At 43.3% G+C, this 26,672-nt stretch overlaps 1 protein-coding gene across 1 annotated transcript; it reads right to left on the reverse strand.

Moving 5' to 3' along the window:
• Positions 1-1,471: 1,471 nt before the first annotated feature.
• Positions 1,472-26,672, reverse strand: LOC115197562 (zinc finger protein 652). Its single transcript, XM_029759206.1, has 6 exons — positions 26,366-26,672; positions 17,112-18,593; positions 16,429-16,576; positions 14,824-14,939; positions 6,341-6,485; positions 1,472-5,106 (listed from the first exon to the last, which is right to left on the reverse strand). Exons 2-6 carry the CDS (start codon positions 18,282-18,284, stop codon positions 4,505-4,507), a joined length of 2,184 nt encoding a protein of 727 aa, XP_029615066.1. The 5' UTR covers positions 18,285-18,593; positions 26,366-26,672; the 3' UTR covers positions 1,472-4,504.

Genomic DNA, 26,672 nt, shown 5'->3' on the forward strand with positions numbered 1-26,672 from the left:
CAGCCAATATGTAAATAGCACACCCAACTACCTCATCCCCATATTATTACTTACCCTCTTGCTCTTTTGCACCCCAGTACCTCTACTTGCCTTACCTCCCTAATCTTCTATATTTGCACACACTGTACATTGATTTTTCTATTGTTATTGACTGTACGTTTGTTTATGTGTAACTCTGTCGTTTTTGTCACACCGCTTTGCTTTATCTTGGCCAGGTCGCAATTGTAAATGAGAACTTGTTCTCAACTGGCCTACCTGGTTAAATAACATTTTAAAAATAAAATAAAGGCTTGGCGGCAAACCCACTTTTGGTTCTCAACATGGTGCACAACTTCAACCACAGCTTTCCGGGGGGGGGGGGGGGGGGGTCTGAATTTAGATTAAAATTAAGGTAAAAAAAAAATGTTTCCTTCACATTCTTAGTGAACATGATGCACTTCCTCAGTTGCGACCTGTCTGTATACAAGACTCCTGTGGTCACCGTTGCAAAAGACAATGTGATGTAGGGCTGAGACTAGGGCTGCACAATATTTAACAAATATTGCGATTATGATTTAACTTGCAATTTAGATCAAAACACGTTGGTAAACTGTTGGAATCAGAGAAATAAAAATAGTATTCCAATTCTATGCTTAGTGTAGTTTGGCATGACAACTAAAGAACAAGCAAGGTACAGTAGCCTTCCCTGTGGCCCAGTTGGTAGAGCATGGTGTTTGCAACGCCAGGGTTGTGGGTTTGATTCCCACGGGGGCCAGTAAGAAAAAAAAAGAAAATAATAAGAAAAAAAAATGCATGAAATGAAATGTATGAATTCACTACTGTAAGTCGCTCTGGATAAGAGCGTCTGCTAAATGACTAAAATGTAAAATGTAGAAGTTGTTGTGACAGGGTAGGAACCAGTGTTGTTCAGTTTCCCAGGGGACCCTCATTACATTTGAACGTTACATTCATGGCAATTTAAGAATAAATTGCAACCTCTTGCGATATGCCTATTGCACATGTCAATATTGCAATTTCGATAATAACTCGAATAATTGTGCAGCCCTAGCTGAGACTGACATTTTATTCCATTAGCTGTGAGAACAGGATACCATTAATGCAAAGATTAGTTGTCAAATGCACATGAAGCTACCAATACCACATAGGATCTGACAGAGAAGAACACACGACAGCACACAAATATGTGATAATTATGGCTACTCGTTTTTTTACTTCTGAAAGTTAGCAGTCTGTTAAATGTACATTATTAAAAAAGGCCCAACGTTACAACTTCTCCTCAATCTCCAAAAACAAACATACAAAACCCCCCCCCCCCCCCCCCCCCCCCCAAAAAAAAAACAACCCAGGACAGTATAAAGCTGCACAATTTTGTACCAGATACTCACAATAATAAAATATGCAATGCTACATTAAGTGGTTAAAAATACATGAGGGGAAAAAGTATATATATTTTTTTTTTTTTTTTTTTTTAAACATCTTTAAAGAATATACATTGTTATTTTTCTTAACTAGCCAGGATTTTTGTCAAAAGTGCATTCTATATAACAAATATGAAAGGAGGAGAATCATACAGTAAATCTGAAGAGAAAATGTTATGCAACAAAGAGGAAGGTCTGGATATGAGGCAGACAAACACCTCAATGTATTTCAGATCAGATGAAGCAGGGAGGGGCTAGTGTAAACATCGCCAAAGCAGGAGGAACAACGCTACTCGATCACTCTTTGGGAGTCCATATTAGAGCCAGTCAATTGACTTACAGGGGAAAAAAATTCAACAAATATATGAACTAAACAAAACATTTCCTTATGCCATGGTCCCTTCCACGCTATCCACCTCCAGATTGATTCTCCTCCTTTTCCTTACTCAAACAGCCACTCACCAAACCAACCACCTCCCTCCTCCATGACCCAACACATCACTTCACTCACACAATGCGTCGTCAGTCCCTCCCTTCACTGCGACTCGCTCACGCAGAAGTAAAGTGCAGAGGATACACACAAATGGAAAAGCTTTTTAAAACGAACGTAAAAAAAAAAGCTGAAATAAAAAGCCTCATATTGAAACGCCATGAAAAACAGTAAGTAACTCATGGTTAAGCTGATACAGAGGCCCAACTAACAGACCCACAGTAATGGCAGAATGGTTGTAGCTCTCTAGACGAGGGGCATCTGTTAAACCAAATCCAATGGGCCAAATACCCGCAACTCAAGGTGGTACAGGGACTTGCTAATAGACTGCTACTGTTCCTCTTCAGTTTCTCCCAATATACAAACAGTAACCTGATCCACCACTCAGCCTGAACCACTACGCTATATCCATTGTGTCAATCCGCAGAAACATGTCAGACATATTCTTGTGTGTGTGTGTACAAAAATCCCCCTCAGAACCCCCTTCAACAGATGGCACGGCGTTAGCAGGGAAGTGCACAGAGGGAGAGACCCAGAGAGTTGAGCGGCAGAAAGAACACGGCCAGGGCCAGACTATGTAAAAGCAGCTTTTGTTACAACGGCACCAGAGGGTTTCCATTTTGCCATTACTGAGACAAACACACACCTTAATGTTGCTCCTCAACACTGAGTCTTATCTGATAACAGTCCCAGACAGGATGTTGTCCGCCCTCCTTCACCCTACAACCCACTACCAACAATCTGACAAGACAGAATCTCTCTCGGTCATTCATCAATACTAACAACAACCGGACTGTCAGAATGTCATACAATGGGACAGCGGAACATTCACACAATAAAAAGGTTACATATACAAATGTGATTTCTTTGAGTAAATGTACAACTTGAGTAAATGTATCTACACCAGAAATTGAAACGCATGTTAGACATACCCTCTAACCTTTCCTATGACTACCACTCAACAGTATGTTCAGAGCGAGATGAGAACAATTCTTCAGTCTGAAACTGAATGTAGCATATTTCCAGAAAATATTACTAGAAAATAACACATTTGATTGGTAAACCGTTAGCCCATATCACTACATCTAGGCAACATTCAACATGTTTTGATTCATCATTATTTGCCCATGTGTGTGACAGGGCCTCAATGTTTGTGTAACCTTATACAGTATATGTAACACTAAAGAGAACAAACCGTTACATTACAACAACAAAAAGTGTCCTGCTCCAGATCAAGCTGTGGAAGATAGGCTGGTTGGAAAAATACAGATTTTTCAGTTAAGAGTTGTGCTGAAAAAGTCAGAACCTTGTGTTTTAATGACCTTTTACAGGGTGACCCGTATTATCTCAGCAGCAGCAGCGGGGGAGAGACAGAGTAGCGAGAGACAGAAAGAAAGCGAGAGAGATTGAGGAGCGAGAGACGGAGAAAGAAAGAAAGAGAAAAAGAAAGCGAGCGAGACAGAAAGAGAGAGACATGCGAGGTCCAGGTTGGGTCGTATGTGATAACCCGTCACAGTGGCGGTATTTAACTGTTTTGATTACAGAAGACAAAAAAATAACAAATAATCTCTTGACAAGCATTTTGTGTGAAGTGAGACCAGTGATGACGTACTGCTTTTTGAAGCGTGTGTGTATACATGACGGCACGTTCAGGTTCGTCAGTTTGGTTCTGTTGGGAACGTCTGACCGTGTCAGCTCTAAGGCTGCATGTCAGTCAAGAAGACAAATCCCAGAACTGCATCACAACAACACAACCAATCCCACACTGTTACATTACACTCCAGATGTTACGAGACCTAGCCTATGTATAGAACTGTGTGTAGTACTGCAATGGAAAGCACCAATTAAGCAGAATCTCTGTTGCAACAGACTAGTAGTAGCACTAACAGGCATTCTCTAACCTCCCCACTGTGACCTATGGCAGTGATTCCTGGCCTACTGCTGGTAGAGCCAGTGTGGAATTCCTTAGGGAGACAGTGGGAGACCCAGTTGGCACCAGGATGGTAAACATTCAACAATACCTTGGTGACCCCATGATCCTACGGGTCAGCCTTAGGACCAGGACTTACAACTCCCCCAGAACTGTTTAACCGTTGTTTAAGTCAGTCGACGTGAAGGACTAAGTTGATGAAATGGATCTGTTCTGACCCACTACCTGGATAAGGAAACACTAGTAGAATAATGACATTAGCAGCTGTCAGTGGAGAGGATAAAATGTACACAAACAAGGGATAACTCACATACCGGCACACACACACACACACACACAGCCTTCTACCATGGGAGGCAGGTTGTCTAAGAACACAGGATTTTCGAATAATATTTTCACAAGAAAAGATATGAGCAAAGAGGTTGTAAAATCTGTGTCAGTTGACTTGGGTCTCTAGCTAAGTGGGTCACTCACTTATCTAAAGTGTAGACTGAAAGTGTACCTGCCTGTATCCCTCACTCTCTCCCACACACACACTGGTGTGTACTGAGCGTCTTGTTCCTATCAGTCTTCGAGGGGCCGTTCTACACCAGGGGCCAGGGAGAGTTGGGGTGGGGGTAATCGAGGCGTGGCAGGCAGGCCTGGAACCCAGGGCCCACATAGGGTTCAGTGATGCTGGGGGGCCCCAGGCCCTTTGTCCTGCGGTGCCATGTAACGCAGGTAGCTGCTGTCCTCCTGCCCACAGTGGGTGAGGGGCTCACTCTTGAAGAGGGCGGGGGGAGGGGAGACAGGGGGCACAGGCAGGTGGTGGTGGGGGAGAGGGGGTGGTGGCAGGGGCGTGCCAGGGTGGTGCTGCTGCTGTTGTGACGTGTGGTGGTGAGGGAGATGGTGAGAGGGGGTCATGTGCAGGTGGGAGAAGGTGGCGTGTCCCACGGGGGCGCGTGGGGGAAGAGCCCCTCCTGCCGGGCTGAGGCCCAGAGGGGCGGAGGTGGCGGCAGCTGAGGGGGCGAGGGCCGGGCCAGGGCCAGAGGAGGAGGGGGCAGAGAGGTGGAGAGGCAGGGGGAGGCTGCTGGCCTGCAGAGTCACAGGGCTGGTGACCCGGAAGCACTTCTCCTTGTGGGCCTTGAGCATGTTGGAGAAGCGGAAGCGCTGGCTACACAACTCGCAGGGGTAGGGCTTCTCTCCTGTGTGGGTGCGGCGGTGGCGCTTCATGTTGGGCCGGCTGGTGAAGCTCTTCCCACAGATCTCACAGATGAACGGCTTCTCTCCTGCAGGGGACGGAGAGAAAGGAGAGAGCGAGAGAGAGGAGAGTCAGGGACTAAATCACCCCAATTAGTTTAACTTTCACACGTCCCAGAACTTCACGCATGAGAAGAATAATATACAACCTGGCAACCCTTTTTGGTCCTGTGCTGATTAAAGCTCTCTGAACTTCATGAACAAGTTAACTTTGCAATCAGACAAGGTCCCTGTAGGAGAGTACTAGGGGTCATTGCTGTCTAACCACCCACTCAGCGATGCCAGTTTACACTTTGGGATGAGATGTGAAAATGAACAATGGCTGTCCATTCGAGAGCTGCTCTCATTACCCTTTCATTCAATGTACCCGTTACCGCCCCCATACACTCATTCACAGCATACTCAAAGCAACTCTCAGCTTTAATCTGAGCTGCATTTTTTTATTCCTGAGAGGCTCCGGTAAACCATTTACAGTATGACAGTGGATCATTTAATTGTGACAAATTATACTGGAGCCTCGTGTTAATGTTCTGCAACTTCTGTGAAGTAGGTAAGTTCCAGAGGAAAGGATCAACCTTGGGGGAAGAAGAAAGAAGGACGAAGAAGGAGAAGAGCGTGTATTACAAGGCATCACTGGGTGTGTCTCCGACCACGAGGCCAAATTGGTCAGCGGTGGCCCAGGAGAGAGGGTCAAATTATTACACCATACAAAAATAACCACCAGGGCAGAGTGCAGGGAATCCAGCCACACTAGGGAGGGAGAGATCACATAAAGACTGAAAAAGAACAGGCCTGCGGCAGGGGAGAAAATGCAAGATGTAATATAGAATGAGTCAGGGTAGTCATTATAAGTAGACATGGAGGAGAGGCAACACTGATGTTTTGCCACCCTCTCATTATGTAGACCGGGCGAGGTCTCGGTACCGCTCGTCTTGGGACGCCCTGTTTATAGAGCATCTACGGAGGCTCACTGGCTGACTAGGGATCAAGACTGAAGGCCATGCAGACTCTCCAGTAAATGGGATGGCTTTGGTCAGGGAGCATTTCCGAATGTTGAAGACTGAAGAGGTCTGGCTTCTAACATTATTGGAAGACTAGTGTCTGAATATTTGGTTTCAAAACATTTTGATGACCGGAAAAAGTGCAAAGGCTTTTATAGGAATAGGTCCTTGAGGGTGTGCTTTGTAATTGCACGTTTGTGTCAAACAAATTCCTCAGTGAGTGTGTGAGTGTAAACAGCTGTGTGTGTGTTCACTGTCTCACCGGTGTGCGTTTTCATGTGCTCGTCAAAGTACTGCTTCATGTTGAAGTCCTTGCCACACCACTGACACATGAACTGCTTGTGTCCGATGTGGACGCTCATGTGGGAGCGTAGCTGGTACTTATACTGGAACCTCTCAGCACAGTTCTATAGGGAGACAGGGAGGAGAGAAAGACATTTAGGGTGTCCCAAACAGCACCCCATTCCCTAGTAACTGCACTACTTTTTGACCAGGACCCATAGGGGGTAGTAGTGCACTATATATGGAAATATGGTGGCGTTTGGGACGTAGCCATTTAGACTACATAGCACATACACAAATCATGCCTGGAATGGAAATTCATAAGGGCTACTATATAATAATATACACATAATACATACATAAACACACATAATATATACCTAACACAGATGCAGTGGAAGGAGGAGCCCACTATGCAGTACTGGGTCTGCAATACTCTTTAATAACAATGTAATGACACGTTAGTGGAGTTGCTTTATTTAACCACATGGAGCCCCCACAGCACCACCAATCCAACCAACCACATGTTCCCAGACAACCCTCCTCCCTTTGTGGTTGGCCACACAGAGGCCCCCCCTGGGGGAGGTGGTACCTACTTCCTACAGAATGTCCTATAAACCAGAATGCTGGGTATGCAGACGAACACCTGAGGTGAGTTCAACAAGGGTTTTGTTTCCCCCGAACATGTTATTTAGTAACAATTTTAGTTGAACGATTTGAATAAACATTCCAAAACGTTACAATGAAGCCGCAAACGGCTCCTTTTTGTAAGGAATACCGTGGCTTTTTAAGAGGCAATATTCAAACTGAAAATGACTTTGCTCTTAATACTACTACATGTAATTGAACACCTAAATGGCCACTTCATTATTTGTAGTGGCAGTTTAGACCCGACACAGGCACGTACACTTCCGGCCAAAAGTTTTAGAACACCTACTCATTCAAGGGTTTTTATTTACTTTGACTATTTTCTACATTGTAGAATAATAGTGAAGACATAAAAACTATGAAATAACACATATGGAATCATGTAGTAACCAAAAGTGTCAAACATATTTTATATTCAAAGTAGCCACCCGTTGCCTTGATGACAGCTTTGCAAACTCTTGGCATTCTCTCAACCAGCTTTATGAGGTAGTCACTTGGAATGCATTTCAATTAACAGGTGCGCTTTGTTAAAAGTTCAATTGTGAAATGTCTTTCCTTTTTAATGCATTTGAGCCAATCAGTTGTGATGTGACAAGTTAAGGGTGGTATACAGAAGTTAGCCCTATTTGGTCAAAGACCAAGTCCACATTATGACAAGAACAGCTCAAATAAGCAAAGAGAAACAACAGTCCATCATTACTTTAAGACATGAAGGTCAGTCAATCCGGAACATTTCAAGAACTTTGAATGTTTCTTCAAGTGCAGTTGCAAAAACCATCAAGTTCTATGATGAAACTGGCTCTCATGAGGACCGCCACAGAAAAGGAAAACGCTGAGTTACCTCTGCTGCAGAGGGTAAGTTCATTAGTCACCAGCCTCAGAAATTGCAGCCAAAATAAATACTTCAGAGTTCAAGTAACAGACACATCTCAACACAAACTCTTCAAAGGAGACTGTGTGAATCAGGCCTTCATGGTCGAATTGCTGCAAAGAAACTAGAGGTCGACCAATTAATCGGAATGGCTGATTAATTAGGGCCGATTTCAAGTTTTCATAACAAATCGGTAATCAGTATTTTTTTTTTTACACCTTTATTTAACTAGGCAAGTCAGATTAAGAACACATTCTTATTTTCAATGACGGCCTAGGAACGGAGGTTAACTGCCTTGTTCAGGGGGGATTCGGGGATTCATTTTTTGCAACCTTGGTTACTAGTCCAACGCTCTAACCACCTGCCTTACATTGCACTCCACGAGATGAGATGATAGTTTCCGGATTCGACCATATTAATGACCTAAGGCTCGTATTTCTGTGTGTTATCATGTTATAATTAAGTCTATGATTTGATAGAGCAGTCTGAGCGATGGTAGGCACCAGCAGGCTCGTAAGCATTCATTCAGACAGCACTTTCGTACGTTTTGCCAGCAGCTCTTCGCTGTGTTTCAAGCTGTTTATGACTTCAAGCCGGGTGGGTATAATTTGTGGAACGTTCCAACAGGAATCTATTCCAAAAACTTTGTAAATAACAAGGTTGCCAAAAAACAACGCATACAAAGTTGTATAGTGGCAGAATAAGATACCGGATAGTGAGTGGTCTATTTCATTGCATTTTTCACTCATCACGTTAATTCCGAAAAATGTCTGTCCTCACTCTGGTTGCCTATGGACAAACATTAAGAATAAGCTACGTGGTGAGTTGATGCCTATTCGGCAGCTAGTTAGCTAGGTTTGTATGCGTTGCTACTTTGTATGCGTTGTTGGTTGGCAACCTTTTGGTTTACGTTTTTTTTGGAACAGATTCCTGTTGGAACGTTCCACCCCTTCAAGCCTATCAAGTCCCAAGATTAGACTGGTGTAACCGATGTGAAATGGCTAGCTAGTTAGCGGGGTGCGCGCTAATAGCATTTCAAACATCACTCGCTCTGAGACTTGGAGTAGTTGTTTCCCCTTGCTCTGCATGGGTAAGACTGCTTCGAGGGTGGCTTTTGTCAATGTGTTCCTGGTTCAAGCCCAGGTAGGAGCGAGGAGAGGGACGGAAGCTATACTGTTACACTGGCAATACTAAAGTGCCTATAAGAACATCCAATAGTCAAAGGTATATGAAATACAAATCGTATAGAGAGAAATAGTCCTATAATTCCTATAATAACTACAACCTAAAACTTCTTACCTGGGAATATTGAAGACTCATGTTAAAAGGAACCACCAGCTTTCATATGTTCTCATGTTCTGAGCAAGGAACTTAAACCTTAGCTTTTTTTACATGGAACATATTGCACTTTTACTTTCTTCTCCAACACTTTGTTTTGCATTATTTAAACCAAATTGAACATGTTTCATTATTTATTTGAGGCTAAATTGATTTTATTTATGTATTATCTTAAGTTAAAATAAGTGTTCATTCAGTATTGTTGTAATTGTCATTATTACAAATAAATACAAAAATATAATAATAATAATAAAAAATAATGTACAATTTATTTTGGTCTGATTAATCGGTATCGGCTTTTTTTGGTCCTCCAATAGTCGGTATCGGTGTTGAAAAATCATAATCGGTCGACCTCTAAAAGAAACCACTACAAAAGGACACCAATAAGAAGATGTGACTTGCTGGGGCCAAGAAACACAAGCAATGGACATTAGACCGGTGGAAATGTCTCCTTTGGTCTGGAGTCCAAATTGGAGATTTTTGGTTCCAACCGCCGTGTCTGTGAGACGCGGTGTGGGTGAACGGATGATCTCCGCATGTGTATTTCCCGCCGTAAAGCATGGAGGAGGAGGTGGGGGTGCTTTGCTGGTGACACTGATTCAAGGCACACTTAACCAGCATGGCTACCACAGGTGTCTCATAGTAAAGAACATGTCAGGAGTCAGGACTAGACAGGCAGGCAGCGTTTCTCAGTCAGTCGAAATCGGTTGGTATCATTTTATGGATATATACAAAGAAATGTAAATTGAGAAAAGGTAAAAAGACAAAGTGCAGCTAGTTTGCAGTCTTTCCTGCTTCAGTTTGAAGTGATTGTGTTAGCTGTGTTGTTGACTAGCTTCTCTGAACAATAGTTTCCTGACGAGAGAGCAAATTTTCTATGCCAGGCGAAATTGCGCCGCATTACCTCATTGTTATGGATGTGTCCAAATAATTGTCACTAGAAAAGAGCTTAAAACAAATGCAGCTACTGTTGTTATTGGATATATTGGAACTAGAGGTTGACCGACTATGATTTTTCAACGCCGATACCGATTATTGGAGGACCAAAAAAAGCTGATACCGATTAATCGGCCGATTCAGATTATACATACACACACAGTTGAAGACAGAAGTTTACATACACCTTAGCCAAATACATTTAAACTCACAATTCCTGACATTTAATCCTGGTAAAAATTCCCTGTCTTAGGTCAGTTAGGATCACCACTTTATTTTAAGAATGTGAAATGTCAGAATAATAGCAGAGAGTATTATTTATTTCATGATATATTTCTTTCATCACATTCCCAGTGGGTCAGAAGTTTACATACACTCAATTAGTATTTGGTAGCATTGCCTTTAAATTATTTAACTTGGGTCAAACGTTTCGGGTAGCCTTCCACAAGCTTCACCCAATAAGTTGGGTGAATTTTGGCCCATTCCTCCTGACAGAGCTGGTGTAACTGAGTCAAGTTTGTAGGCCTCCTTGCTCACACATGCTTTTTCAGTCCTGCCACAACTTTTCTATAGGATTGAGGTCAGGGCTTTGTGATGGCCACACCAATACCTTGACTTTGTTGTCCTTGAGCCATTTTGCCACAACTTTGGAAGTATGCTTCCATTGTCCATTTGGAAGACCATTTGTGACCAAGCTTTAACTTCCTGACTGATGTCTTGAGATGTTGGTTGAATATATCCACATAATTTTCCATCCTCATGGTGCCATCTATTTTGTGAAGGGCACCAGTCCCTCCTGCAGCAAAGCACCCCCACAACATGATGCTACCGCCCCCGTGCTTCACGGTTGGGATGGTATTCTTCGGCTTGCAAGCCTCCCCCTTTTTCCTCCAAACATAACGATGGTCATTATGGTCAAACGGTTTTATTTTTTGTTTCATCAGACCAGAGGATATTTATCCAAAAAAGTACGATCTTTGCCCCCATGTGCATATATATTTGTAATAATGACAATTACAACAATACTGAATGAACACTTTTATTTTAACTTAATATAATGCATAAATAACATCTATTTAGTCGCAAATAAATAATGAAACATGCTCAATTTGGTTTAAATAATGCAAAAACAGTGTTGTAGAAGAAAGTAAAAGTGCAATGTGCCATGCAAAAAAAGCTAACATTTAAGTTCCTTGCTCAGCACATATGATGGTGGTTCAATATTCCCAGTTCTTCAATATTCCCAGTTAAGAAGTTTTACGTTGTAGTTATAGGTATTATGACGCGTCGACTATTTCTATACCATTTGTATTTCATATACCGTTGACTATTGGATGTTATAATAGGCACTTTAGTATTGCCAGCCTAATCTCATGAGTTGATAGGCTTGAAGTCATAAACAGCGCTGTGATTCAAGCATTGCTAAGAGTTGCTGGCAAACGCAGTAAAGTTAGAATGAATGCTTATGAGCCTGCTGTTGCCTATCACCACTCAGTCAGACTGTTCTAAACGAGTTACTGGAACTTCCAGCTATAGTTTTTGCTTGTAAGCAGGAATCAGGAGGATAGAATTATTGTCAGATTTGACAAATGGAGGGCAAGGGAGAGCTTTGTATGCATCTCTGTGTGTGGAGTAAAGGCGGTCTAGGATTTTTTTTGTCTCTGGTTGCACATGTGACATGCTAGTAAAAAGAAAATTGTAAAACGTATACGTTTAACCACATCAAAGTCCCCGGCCACCAGGAGTGCCGCTTCTGGGTGAGCACCCTCTCCCTTGCCCATGGCGTTATAGAGTTGGTTGAGAGCGGTCTTAGTGCCAGCCTCGTTCTGTGGTGGTAAATAGACGGCTACGAATAATATAGATGAGAACTCTCTTGGTAGATAGTGTGGTCTACAGCTTATCGTAAGGTACTCTACCTCAGGCGAGCAATACCTTGAGACTTCTTTAATATTAGACATTGCACACGAGCTGTTATTAACAAATAGACACCCCTCCCACCCCTCGTTTATCAGAGGTAGCGTCTCTGTTCTGCAGGTGCATGGAAAATCCTGCTAGTTCTATATTGTCCGTATCGTTGTTCAGCCACGTCTCGGCGAAACACAAGATGGCACTGTCCCCGACGTCCCGTTGGTAGGACAATCCCAATCGTAGGTCATCAATTCCACCCTCCAATGATTGCACGCTAGCAAGAAGAACGGATGGCAGTGGGAGCCCACTCGCTCGCCTACGGATTCTCAGAAGGCTGTCCGATCTGCGGCACCCTTTTCTTGACGCAAAAGGCCTGTTCCAGTGAATGCAGGACATCCCTCTCGAAGGACTCGCCAAAGGAAAACATTTCTTCCAGTCCGCGTTGAGTAATCCTTGTTTGATGTCCAGAAGTTATTTTCCGTCATAAGAGACAGTAGCAGCAACTTTAAAAAATAAGTTACACAAAACACACACAAAAAAATAATAGCACAATTGGTTGGGAGAATGTAAAACGTCAGCCATGTTCCTCGGCGCCATCTTGTATATTAGCAAACGTTGGAACTCTGTTATTGGTCTATTAACTTACACCACCTAGTGATGTCACCAGGCAAACCAAAACTCCATCCATGCAAAACTTGAGGGGTATACTACGAAGGGAACTAGATCTACTCAGGGTTTTCTAAGGCTAGCCAGCTTCAGTTAGCTTCACATTCAAGCTCAGGCTTAATCCATACTACGATGGTGGATATTGCTCGTCCGCCTGCCACTAACTCTAGCAAGCTTATAACTGCGTGTAAATGTCACACATGGCTAGTAAATGCAGAACTCTTTGTTGAGACCAAGCTGAAACATCAATCCATGGGCAAGTCGGTACCACATTTTAATTTGTGCCAAAATCTAATTGAAAGAAATGTTGTACTGCAAATTTAGCAGGCTATGGTTTGAAATGGGCTTTTAAAAGTGCTGTTTTTATTTTATTACTTATCGTTAATGCCGGCTTTTCTGTGCTTTTCAAAGCATAAGCACCTCCCACTCCAAGCGATATAATAATTGTATTGTCATACAAAAAGTTTTACTGCGTGTGAAGTTTCAAATGCATTCTGTCGTTACTAAAATGTGTAATGTGATAGGTATTTTAACATTACAATTGAATATTCAGTCATCTTCCTCACATGAACGGGATGATGCGAGAGGGAAGGAATCTGAATTTATTGGTCCTCAACTCACAGCTCAGACATTCAGTATAAATGAAGTTACTTGACCCAGGGCAGGTAGTTATGAAGGATTCCTTGGCATAGAAATGTGCCTTGCTAAACGGTGAGCCTCGCTGTACTGGTTATCCCGAGTTGAACTCAAGAGTTGACCAGAGTTACCTCTCTAACTGCTCATACTGATTCGTTGTATAGGGCTCCACTGATTAGAAGGTCCTATGTAGATAGTTGCTGGTTGAAAAAAAAACAGAAAAAAACGGAGGAATTAACACCTATCAAATGTTTTCACACTTTTATAGTGTTAGTTTCAGCAGCTGTCATTCAACAATATCGCACAAAACACAGAATAAACAGAGTTTTGACTGCACTGGTTCTTCAAAAAAGTAAACAGTCCAAAAATCCAACTTCACCCGTCTGTATTTTTATTCCAGTTATTCTGTACACCATGTGTTTTCATGGTCTGCTAATGTTTGACATGGACATGTTGCATCTAGACCTGGTTGCTTACACCAGCTAGCCGTTGCTACAACTGTGACCATAAACATTTAGGGATAGTTTATATGTAGTCAAGTGTGCCTTGGTTCAATAGTAATCACCATTTTGGAGCAGTCACAGTGCAGCAGGCCATATTCCTCTGTTCAAACAACCCATAGTTGTCTGAATCCTGCCCAATTTGTCTGAGTTAGCAATTCAAACCTCACCAGCTGGAAGTCAATATTTAAGGATTCTAAAACAAATATGAATACATTGGACATGAATACTATTCATTCTCTGTTAAACACTGTCCTTATAAAACGAATATTCATGAGAAAAAAAAAAGTGTATACACTCTATAAAGTAATCTTGAACTTAGTCTTCTCCAGACAGAATGCAGGTGGATGTTCTATTTAAAAACTCTCCATCCATCATGCATGAATGAAGAATTGTTATTGAAGGGTTTCTATAACTGGTATATTGCCACTTATCGGTGTTTCCTACCCCCATCTAGTGGTCTCTCTAGCACCCTACTCTATTACAATCCTGTGTTATATATTCTGAGGAAATCATCACGTGGTATATGTAAAATCAATATTTGATGATATTTCTCTGTTCGCTTTTGTATATAATCTAGAACATGCATTCTATTGTACTAGGTACTGATTCATAGACGTTCTGATGTGTTTTCTTGCTGGATCATGTGACATGCAATTATTCTTGAAAGAGAAGCCAGACGTGCGTGCCGACGATTCCGAATGATGATGACCTGAGGCCGAAACATTTGTGTTTTGTTGTCATCTTTCATTTATGATTTTGAAGGGCACCATGATGGTTTTAATAAACATCTTTATTTTGCTTTCAAGCTTCAGTTTTGGATTTCTTCTTTTCTTTTTGTTTTTGACAGTGTGTCGACATCTCTTCCAATACTCTATAAAGTGAAATAAATCTTCTGTTTCAGTGTGTTTGTGTTTGAGTGTGGGAGGGACAGTGTGACTGCAAGTCTAAACAGCTCACCTCACAGCGGAAGGGCTTCTCCCCAGAGTGCTGCAGCGAGTGAACCTTCAGGGACATGCTGCGCTTGAACGACTTGCCACAGGTCTCACAGGTGAACGGCATGTCCTTAGTGTGAGCTGCAGAGAGAAAGGAACAGGTTAAAGGAGGACAACTACCAGAGGGGGACAGGGGGCAGATATTGGGGCGTTAAAACAGTGTTTGATGGTGCTCAAAAGCGAAGAGTATTTATTTTCTCTCTCAATAAAAGAGAGATCTGAATGTAGCTCCACGAAAGAGCAAGAAAGGCAAGCGAGTGAGTTACTTCCAATTGAGATGATGTACAGAGCCCTGCAAAAGTATGCCTACCGCTTGGATTTCTTCACATTTTAATGTTACAAAGTGGGATTTAATTGTCAAAAATCTACTCAACATACTCTAATGTCAAAGTGGAAGAATAATTCCGTGTATTCAGCCCCTTTGTTTAGGCAAGCCGAAATGAGTTCAGGAGTAAAATGTGGCTTAACAAATCACATAAAAGTCACATGGACTCACTGTGTGAAATAATAGGGTTGACATGATTTTTAAAATGACTAACCCTTCCTCTGTCCCCCATACATACCACATATGTAAGGTCCCTCAGTCAAGTTTTGCATTTCAAGCACAGATTCAACTACGAAGACCAGGGAGTTTTCCTAAAGCCTCATAAAGAAGGGCAGTGATTGGTGGATGGGTAACAATAACAAATCAAACATTGAATATCTCTTTAAGCATGGCTAAGTTAATAATTATGCTGTAGATTATGTATTAAACCACCCAGATAGGTCAAATATACAGTCATCCCTTCTAAACTGAGCTGCAGGACAGGAATGAAACTGCTCAGGGATGTTACCATGGTGATTTTAAAACAGTTACAGAGTTCAATGGCTGTGATGGGAGAAAACTGAAGATGGCTCAACAACATTGTAGTGACTCCACAACAATGACTTAAATGACAGTGAAAAGAAGAATACAAATATTCCATTGTATGCAACAGGACAGTAACGAAATCCTGCAAATGAATAAACTTTTTGGCCTAAATGCAAAGCCTTATGTTTGGGGCAAATTCAACAGGTCACTGAGTAACTGGCTCTTTATTTTCAAGCATGGTGGTGGCTGCATCATGGTATGGGTATGCTTGACATCTGCAAATACTGGGGAGGTTTTCAAGATAATGGCTGTTCACAGAGCTTGAAGAATTATGAGAAGAATAATGGGCTAATATTGCACAATAAAGGTGTGTAAAGCTCTTAGAGACTTAGCCAAGAAAACTCACAGCTGTAATCACTGCCAAAGGTGTTTGTAACATGTATTGACTCAGGGAGCTGAATACTTATGCAACAACAATATTTTTTTTTTACTTATACATAAAAATTGTAAAAAAATTACACATTTTCTTCCACTTTGACAGAGTATTTTGTGTAAATTGTTGACAAATTTAAATTAAATCAATTTTAATCCCACTTTGTAACAATAAAATGTGAAGAAATCCAAGGGGTATGAATACTTTTGCAAGGCACTGTATATCCTATTAGGGACATTTGGGAGTTACCAGGAAGAGCAGGAACAGACAAAGTGGAGTCCACCTACCAACCATGTGCTTGCGGACATGAGCCATTGTGTAGAACTTCTTGTCACAGATCTCACAGGCAAACTTCTTCTCTGCGTAGCCGTGCACAATCTTGATGTGCTCGTGCAGCGACCACAGCTTCTTGAAAGACTTGTTGCAGGAGACGCACTGAGCGGCAGAACACCACACACAGATAATGCATTATGAAACAGGTGATGATTGTTGTTGTTTTGTGACAGTGATTTACCCCGATACACCCTGACAGAATCCAAGAACAGGAGGAAGCAGCTGAGACAATCCCAGTGTATGGAGCTGCAGATGGTATTTCCCACACTGCTGTAACAATCTCTGTCTAGGCTGGTTCCTAACGCTCCGATTCCCTCTGCTGGACAAATCGTTTCTTACATCCTTCAAACCCCAGAAATCTGGCCTTGATGACAAACTGAGATTTTAGTTTCACTGTACCTGGTACGTAACTGTAGCCAAAGTACCTAATCAATGGACTCGTTTTGATTGCTCAGGTCAAAAACACATTGTACATCTAATTAAAAAAGCAGAGACCGGGGCTGCGTCCCAAATGGCCCCCTTTTCCCTACACAGCGCACTACTTTTGACCAGGGCCCCCACATGGCTCTGGTCAAAAGTAGTACACTGTATAGGGAATAGGGGGTCATTTGGGACAAACACCAGCTCTCCTCCTTACCTGGATGTTCTTTTCACAGTCAGTCTGCTGGTGTAAGGCCAGCTCACTCTCCAGGACAAACTTCTTGCCACACTTGTCACAGATTTGCATGCGCCTGTGTGTGACGTTCATGTGCTTCTCCAGGTACCAGCGGGTGTTGAAGACGCGTGGGCACTTTTCACACGCCAGCGTCTCCCGCTCCTCCCCATCCGCTTTATCCCCCGTGGCAGAGCCAGCTGAGGAGGGGGTCCCCTTGCCCTCCCTGGCAGTCCGGCGCGTCCTCTTGGGCGGCTGGGTGGTCTTCTTCCGTCGGCCCCTGGTGGTCATGCCGGTGGTGCTCAGAGCAGTGCACTGGGTCTTCCTCCGGGGCTGGCTGGTAGCGGGGGCCACCCCACGCCGGGCCCTCTTGGCTCTCGTTCTGCGGCTCTCCATCTCTTCCTCCTCTTCCTCTTCCTCCAGATCTTCCTCCTCTTCCTCTTCTTCCTCCTCCTCCTCCTCTTCTTCTTTTTCGCTGCAGTGTCTCTCTGAGGCATCGGTTTGGGGGGTGGACTTGTCCCCCTTTGATACATTAAGTGTCTGATTGTTCAGGTTGACCTCCACGATGATCTGCTCCCGCTTGAAGGACTCCTCCTCCTCTTCTTCCTCCTCAGAGTCCTCGGAGGTGCCCCCATTGCCTGCCTGGGACCCCTGCGTGCCTCCCTCCTGCCCTACTGTCCCCTCTCTGTAGTACTGCTGCTGGGAGGAGGTGACATGCTGCGGGGACATCTGACTGGGGGTCTGGTCACCCATGGGGGTCTTGGCTGCCATCTTGTTGTCCACTAGCACAGAGTATGGCTTGCCCCCGCCCTCCCGCTTGTACAGCTTGCCCGCTAGGTCCAGGTCTGGGGAGTGGTAGTAGGACTGGGCCACCTGCTGCGTTCTGCGCCCCTCCTGTGACATCCCACCTGGGCTGGACACCTCTCCCTTCAGGCTCTGGCAGGATTTCATGTGTGGGGGAGGGGGAGACTGTAGTAGTGCTAGTTGAAGCACAGCCAGAGATTTGTTAGCAGTGTTGGTATTCTTAAACTGTGAGAGTACCCTCGCTATGTTGTAAGGAGGGGCAGGGGGAACGGAAGCAATCCCCCACCCCTCCCGCCACTGAGGAGACAGGAAGGAGGAAGGGAAGAAAGCGTCACCCAGATTCAAACAGGGCATCCATGCTTAAGACTGAGGACAGACCGCGAGTGCCATTCTGCTACAGCTTTGTTCCATAGGCTTCTGTTGAGCTTGACTCTCAAAGCTTCTCTGGAAGCTGGGGGTGTCTGCTCTTCAACCTCTGAGGTGTCGGTCTCTCCGCAGATGAAGCCTCTCAGGTTAGTCTCTTCACTCGAGGCTGTCAACGTTATATTGTGTGTTAGGGCTTCAGCCTTTAAGCTTCCGTCTCGAGGGGGAGCTTCACGCCGGACTTTGAGCCGCAGTCAGAACTTCTGTGCCTCGTTTCAGGAGCCACCTGCAATCTGCCGCCTGGGAGAGCAAGCGAAAACAGAGAACAAGAGATTAGGCTGAATTTTGTGACAAGCGTGAGGTGCTGCCTCAGAGTGAGTGTGTCTGATGTGAAACTAAAACCTGGGGGAAGGCGTTGTGAACTGAGACATGTTCCACCGCAACTGTTTCACTGGCATGTGTGAACATCCAAACCACACGCATCAGAGCTCTGTGAGAGAGGACTTAACCCCAAAACACACTCCTCCTGCTCCTCACAATCTATTTATGCTTTCAGGTCAAAATCATCTTTCATCAATCTCACCATCTTGTTAACCAGACTTGATATATGCCATCTTAAATCATAAAAAAATAAAAAATGATACCGTCACATTTAAATTAGAAAGCGCCCATCTTCCCTGTCGGCTTTCAAAACACCAGCTCCACCATACTTAAATCTCAGCGTTCACATTTCAATAGCAGTTAATACACTGCCATATATAACAATATTCGTAAGCTGGTGTGAAATATACAATTTTGCTTTATTTACTTTGCCTTTATTTAACCAGGTAAGTCACTGAGAACACAGTCTCTTTTACAATAACGATTAAATGACGGAGCAATGACAATTGGCAATTATGTAGGCCTATCTTTCGACAAACTTATTGAAAAAGTAAGCAATTTGCTCATTTCAATTGGCTCCTTGAACTCTGATGGTGTGTGAAACGTCAATGCATGTATGATTTGCACTCGTACCTTAACGCCTATAAATGTCACCCACCCCCACACACCCACCCCCACACACACCTATTGTGGCAGTTACAGAGCACCAAATAACCACAGTATGGGAGTTGTAAACGAGCTCAACCACAGGAAACTGTACATCAGCTTCTCTGTGTGAGTGAGTGATTGAGCGAGCCTGCACAGCGCATGTGATCAAAGACCAAATATACTTCGTGTATATGACAGTGTTTGGAAATGTAAACGAAGCTCTTGCATTTATTCTTGTTACTTGGCTTTCGAGGGGTCTTTTACTGCCTGCCCTATAACACTGTCATGGCAGTGACCCTCGAGGCACAGCGCTCGAGGATATGACACTAGTAAGTCAGACATAGCTACAAATGTAAGCTTTTTGTTATTTCCACATGTACGTTTGACCCCAAATGACCTTGGGCACGGACACTGACTCAGCACTGGAGTTGGTTTCTTGACTTGCAACGACTTCGAGAGCTACTAGAAAAAACATTTCCTTTCTCATAAACAACAAACATCCCCTGCTCAACGGCCCAATATAGTCTAACCGTCACAACCCACCTCAAGTCTTAGCAAACCCCCCCGCCCTTCCAACTCAAAACAGGGAGAGTCCACAGCTGCTTTCAAATCAATGCAATAATCAAGACAGATAGTGATATTAGAGAACACACCAGCAATGATTTCATAACTATTCTGCTACAGACAGTCTACAATAGTGATGGGGGGGAAAATGTACAGTTACATATCACTATATTACTGATACTTTGACTCCAAGTAATGATTTCACACACACACACACACACACACACACACACACACACACTCCTAGAAACCTGTGTCAAAACGCTGGTATTTTTCATCCTATAGTTTGTTTCCCATCTTTTTAAACAGTGAGCGAACATGTTTTCAGCTCTTCCATTTCCATGACTGATCAAAACTAATTTTCTCATGCTCTCTCATCTCTCTGCAGAAGACATATAGTGAGAAACATGTTTGGAACATCAAATTGAAAAAATTTAAAAAATAAATTTGCAGTACCGATTCGGAATGCATATTGAATCGTGAGAATCCCAATACATATCGGTACCTAAGTATCGTGACAATATTGTATCTTCAGGTCCCTGGCAACTCCCAGCCCTAGTCTAAAAGCAGTCTGTTCCGACGATGTGGAGTGTGATTCTGATCAAGTCAAGGAGGCCCTCTAACAGCAGACTCTAGCCCGCTGGACTGTGTCTGAGGCCGAGCTCCCCACACAGTCCCAAACTCTCTGGGTCCACCCCCTCCTCTATCCACTACACTCACGCTGCGAGAAGTACAATTCTGGAACAGACCGACTCAAATACACACATGCAAGCACTCAAACAAAATGCTTACGGCTATGTGTTGACAAATTATTAGTATTATTATTATTATTATTTTTTTAAATCAGAGGACAGACATGCATAGGCATTTAGACAAAAGCAAAACAATACACCCCCACCCACCACCTTTCTTCCGGTGCATGTTGACTTTCTGAGAATTGGACCGCTTTAGGTGCATTACAACCACAAGAGGAGGGAGTGGAGAGCACTGTGCGCCATACAGCACCTTGTCTCACCTACCGGAGCATTAAAAACTCCCTCAGATGCTCTCCTGCCCCGTGTGCAGACGTGATGTGAGATCTGCCAGAACCAATTCAATAGGCCCTGTACTCTCTTAACAGCTGCTTATGCACAGGAATGTAGTAGGGTCAAGAAGACAAGAGGCCTGTGCATTGATGATCCCTCTGAGTGGGGTGCGTGTGAAATGAGTCACGGCTTTCCTGATGTGTAGTGCAGGCAGATGTAGGCCTACCCTTACACCAAGGGTTTCAAACTCATTCGGAGGGCCGAGCGTCTGCAGGTTTTTGGTGTTTCCTTTCAGTTAAGACCTACATAACCAGGTGAGGGGACTTCCTTACTAATTAGTGACCTTAATTCAATAAAGTACAAGGGTGGAGTGAAAACCCGCAGACACTCGGCCCTCCGTGGAATGAGTTTGACACGTGCCTTACACCGAAGAATGAGGATTCGTTCTGCTCAGTGAAGATTTGCAAAGAAATTACTGGACCAGAACTTATGACAACTTTGCACAAACTTAGTGCTGTTCCGGTCATTAACATGATCAAACAGAGAGTGGGGGGGGGGGGGGGGGGGGGGGGGCAAGAGAGCATGTGCAAACGTTCCACAACCACACACAGGACAGCTGAGGTTCTGCAACTCGTATTTAGTAAAAATCCTTACTTAGATGAGTCACAGTAGAGTTTCACTCACAATGAGAGAGCACAGCCCTTTGATGTGGTGAGCAGGAAGAGAGCAGACTTCACAATATCAGTGGTAATTGTACGATTACCTTGTCAGATGTCGAGGTTAAATTCAGTGTAAATTCGGTCGTATATGACTCCGCTTTTTCCAGTTTGGTAGTGCTGAGCAATTCATGCTTTTTGAGGTTGGTCCTGTTTCAGCTTGATTATTAAAAATAAACAGTTTTCGATTTAAATGATTTCTTTATACACTGCTCAAAAAAATAAAGGGAACACTTTAAACAACACATCCTAGATCTGAATGAAAGAAATAATCTTATTAAATACTTTCTTCTTTACATAGTTGAATGTGCTGACAACAAAAATCACACAAAAATAATCAATGGAAATCCAATTTATCAACCCATGGAGGTCTGGATTTGGAGTCACACTCAAAATTAAAGTGGAAAACCACACTACAGGCTGATCCAACTTTGATGTAATGTCCTTAAAACAAGTCAAAATGAGGCTCAGTAGTGTGTGTGGCCTCCACGTGCCTGTATGACCTCCCTATAACGCCTGGGCATGCTCCTGATTAGGTGGTGGATGGTCTCCTGAGGGATCTCCTCCCAGACCTGGACTAAAGCATCCGCCAACTCCTGGACAGTCTGTGGTGCAACGTGGCGTTGGTGGATGGAGCGAGACATGATGTCCCAGATGTGCTCAATTGGATTCAGGTCTTGGGAACGGGCGGGCCAGTCCATAGCATTAATGCCTTCCTCTTGCAGGAACTGCTGACACACTCCAGCCACATGAGGTCTAGCATTGTCTTGCATTAGGAGGAACCCAGGGCCAACCGCACCATCATATGGTCTCACAAGGGGTCTGAGGATCTCATCTCAGTACCTAATGGCAGTCAGGCTACCTCTGGCGAGCACATGGAGGGCTGTGCGCCCCCCAAAGAAATGCCACCCCACACCATGACTGACCCACCGCCAAACCGGTCATGCTGGAGGATGTTGCAGGCAGCAGAACGTTCTCCACGGCGTCTCCAGACTCTGTCACGTCTGTCACGTCCTCAGTGTGAACCTGCTTTCATCTGTGAAGAGCACAGGGCGCCAGTGGCGAATTTGCTAATCTTGGTGTTCTCTGGCAAATGCCAAACGCCAAACGTCCTGCACGGTGTTGGGCTGTAAGCACAACCCCCACCTGTGGACGTCGGCCCTCATACCACCCTCATGGAGTCTGTTTCTGACCGTTTGAGCAGACACATGCACATTTGTGGCCTGCTGGAGGTCATTTTGCAGGGCTCTGGCAGTGCTCCTCCTGCTCCTCCTTGCACAAAAGCGGAGGTAGCGGTCCTGCTGCTGGGTTGTTGCCCTCCTACGGCCTCCTCCACATCTCCTGATGTACTGGCCTGTCTCCTGGTAGCGCCTCCATGCTCTGGACACTACGCTGACAGACACAGCAAACCTTCTTGCCACAGCTCGCATTGATGTGCCATCCTGGATGAGCTGCACTACCTGAGCCACTTGTGTGGGTTGTAGACAACGTCTCATGCTACCACTAGAGTGAAAGCACCGCCAGCATTCAAAAGTGACCAAAACATCAGCCAGGAAGCATAGGAACTGAGAAGTGGTCTGTGGTCACCACCTGCTGAACCACTCCTTTATTGGGGGTGTCTTGCTTATTGCCTATAATTTCCACCTGTTGTCTATTCCATTTGCACAACAGCATGTGAAATTTATTGTCAATCAGTGTTGCTTCCTAAGTGGACAGTTTGATTTCACAGAAGTGTGATTGACTTGGAGTTACATTGTGTTGTTTAAGTGTTCCCTTTATTTTTTTGAGCAGTGTACATTAAATGCACTGTGTATTATGTGAGTTGAATGCTGTAACACAGAATAAAACAATGAATACAAGCTGCTGTGAGGTAGTGACTACCCATTACTGCTCATCACTTATTAACCATCATTTATTCACATTACTTTAATCAAATACTTATGTTGTGTATATTACATTTGTTTTAATTGATGACTATTATTTCACCCTAAGTCATCTCATCTCTATAGAGCTGCTGCCTATGCAGTTTGACAAAAATCACTATTTCTGTAGTTCTTCAAAGTAAATACGGCATACTGTTATGACTGCTGAATACCAACTGTCAATCACTTAGATCATGTATTTTCAGTTAGAGATACCTTGCAAAGCAACTGCTTTCTATTCCTCACTTTGTAGAATATTGGCCTGTTGGAAACTACAACTCCATACTACATCGCACAGTTCGGGCTTGATCTGATTTGTGTCTAGAGAAACTGCGCAATGTCTGCAACGAGCTCACAGAAAAAGACAAAATGGAATTCAAGTATTTGAACTGACATTGGTCAATTAGTTGTTTTTAAAAAATGATCTAAAGTGTCTGCAAGATGGGCTCAAATCCTGTGCAGTTGGTAATCACAACTTCATGTTGGTAAATTGCATGTATATAGTGACATGTCGAGGGTATGCATCAAAGTGTGTCAGGTGAATCCTTCCCAGAGGTTTAGTTTCAATGCATTATTCTGCATCATTGAATTCCACCCTCTGTCTGTGGACTTAATGAGCTTTCTCTTTGAGGCAAATGTGTGAGGGTTCACATTCCTGACTCCAAACTCATAAGACCTTAACCAGCTCACTGTGTTGCGCACAGGAGGAGAGCCCCATGCCCTTGTAGGTATTTGTGCCTAAGCTTTCTACATGTATAGATAGAAGGGCAGCAGTGGTAGGCGATCATGCTTTAAACCTCCACAAGCCTCTGCTCTGTCCTAAACTCTATCCAAATGCATGGCCTACTTTTCTTTTTCGCTCTTTCCCTCTCTCAGTGGTGTAAAGTAATTAAGTAGTTATTCCAAGTATTTTTACTTAAGTTGTTTTTTGTGGTATCTGTAATTCACTACATCCCTAAAGAAAACTATATACTGTTTACTCCATACATTTTCCCTGATATTCAAAAGTATTTTGGGGTGCTTAGCAGGACAGGAAAATGATCAACATTCACACACTTATCATCCCTAATGTCTGATCTGGTGGACTCACTAAACACATGCTTCGTTTGTAAATTATGTCTGAATGTTGGAGTGTGCCCCCCGGCTATCAGTAAATTCAAATAAACCAGTAAATGATGCAACCTGGTTCGCTTAATATAAGGAATTTGAAATGATTTACACTTTTACTTGAAGTATATTTCAGCATTTACATTTACTTTTGATACTTAAGTATATTTCAAACCAAAAACTTTTACTCAAGTAGTATTTTACTGGTTGACTTCCACTTTTACTTGAGTAATTTTCTATTAAGGCATTTTTACTTTTACTCAAGTATGAGAATGTTGTACTTTTTCCACCACTGCCCTCTGTGACAACACAGGAAAGGAAGAAGGATCGGATGATGAAATGCAACAACGTAGGCTAATGAGACGGTCCATGGTGAGTCTCAGTTTTGACAGGTGAGAAGTCTGTCAACCTTAAAGTAAAAACACTAATACTGAAAGCCCTTAAAATACATGTCTCAGTCATTCGTGGGAGCCTGCCATTTAGCTACTATTGACAAACACATTTATCTATCAAGTTGGGTCCGACAATGTGATATGAAGGAACTGGAAGCTAAATGTTGTTTTAGAAATTAGGCTATATTCAACAGCGAACGTGTGCATGGCAAAAGACGCCTCATAAAAGCGTCTGCACAACCGACATATTGTGCTGTAATAAAAGTTGACATTTTGTTTCGCAAGAATTGGCAAGGCTGCAGCTGGGCCTAAATCACGGCTGACACACTGCAAAGCAATCCTTTGCCCCCTTCTCAAACATAATAGACTATCTAGCACGAATGCTAACTCGGCTTCGCCTGCAATCAATCTGGCCTAGCTAGCTATTTCGCCAGCTGGCTGGCTAGGTTAACTTGCTAACTACGTCAATTTGGCGCTAACTTTACCAACCCGCGATATATTTTCCAAATACTAACAATTGATAAAATACGCATGGCTATATTAGTTGAATCCTACAAACTCCAAAACAACGCATATTAACAACTGTTACACGGTTGAATGCAGTTTTGTTGGTAACAACCAACTTCAAAAAATAAGTGCAAAGAAAGGGTTAAACAAAAAGGAAACATTGGTTGGTCAAGACCGTCGGACTGAAGGCCGTTCGGCTAACTAATTTATTAGCTTACAAACAACTAGCAAGGTAGATTCAGCTTACAGTAGCTATCATTTTACATTGGTTGGAAATCGACATACTAACAAAAGACAGAAACAATTTGACTATATCTACCTAGCTAATCAAGCTCGCTACGCACTGTCCATTTCACCAGAAATAATACTAGCTAACATAGCTAGCGCAAATGTGAATTACCATGGCACACGGCTAACGTTAGCTAGCAAATCCTAGCTAATCACAGACGACTTTCACTTTTTTTAACCCAAAACCTCCCAGATATAAAATCGGCTAAACCGATATTTTACACCAGTATACAATCTTGCAGTATCAAATCTTATACAAGGTTAAACATGTCATTATTTGTTAATAAAATTGTTCAACAATCATAGCTACAATATTTTTTTAAAGAAAATCCTATTCCCGATGAAAAACCTAGCATGATAGCGCACAGCTCGTTACATACTCAATGACGGTTTATTGTCAGCAGTCTAGCTTGATAATAACCAAGACAAGAAAATCCTTCCTTTGTTTTGCATTGTAGACAAATGTCATGTTTGTAAATACATTAAAAATATACAATAACTTGTAGATAAATTATACCTTACCTTCGGTGAGAGCGCCCTCTTTCTCATTTCGTGCAATCAGAGTTGCAGGGATTCTGGAGTGCTGCAGACGCACAAAAAGAGCCAGCTACTCTTGCGGTTCACCACTGTTTGATAATCCTATTGCATGCTCGATTGCAAATGCGTTTACTAATGCATTTTTAGAATGTATGACACTGATATGTTAGCAGTGCTACTGTAGATCCATCGCTACGTGGCCCAGACAAGGTCTCGCGCGCACTAACGTTACCGACCTCGCTCATCCCAGGCACTGACAGGCAGGCCGCTGTCTGGGTTGGGTAGGCGCGCC

Source organism: Salmo trutta, chromosome 1, assembly GCF_901001165.1.
Source record: "Salmo trutta chromosome 1, fSalTru1.1, whole genome shotgun sequence".
Lineage (NCBI taxonomy): Eukaryota > Metazoa > Chordata > Actinopteri > Salmoniformes > Salmonidae > Salmo > Salmo trutta.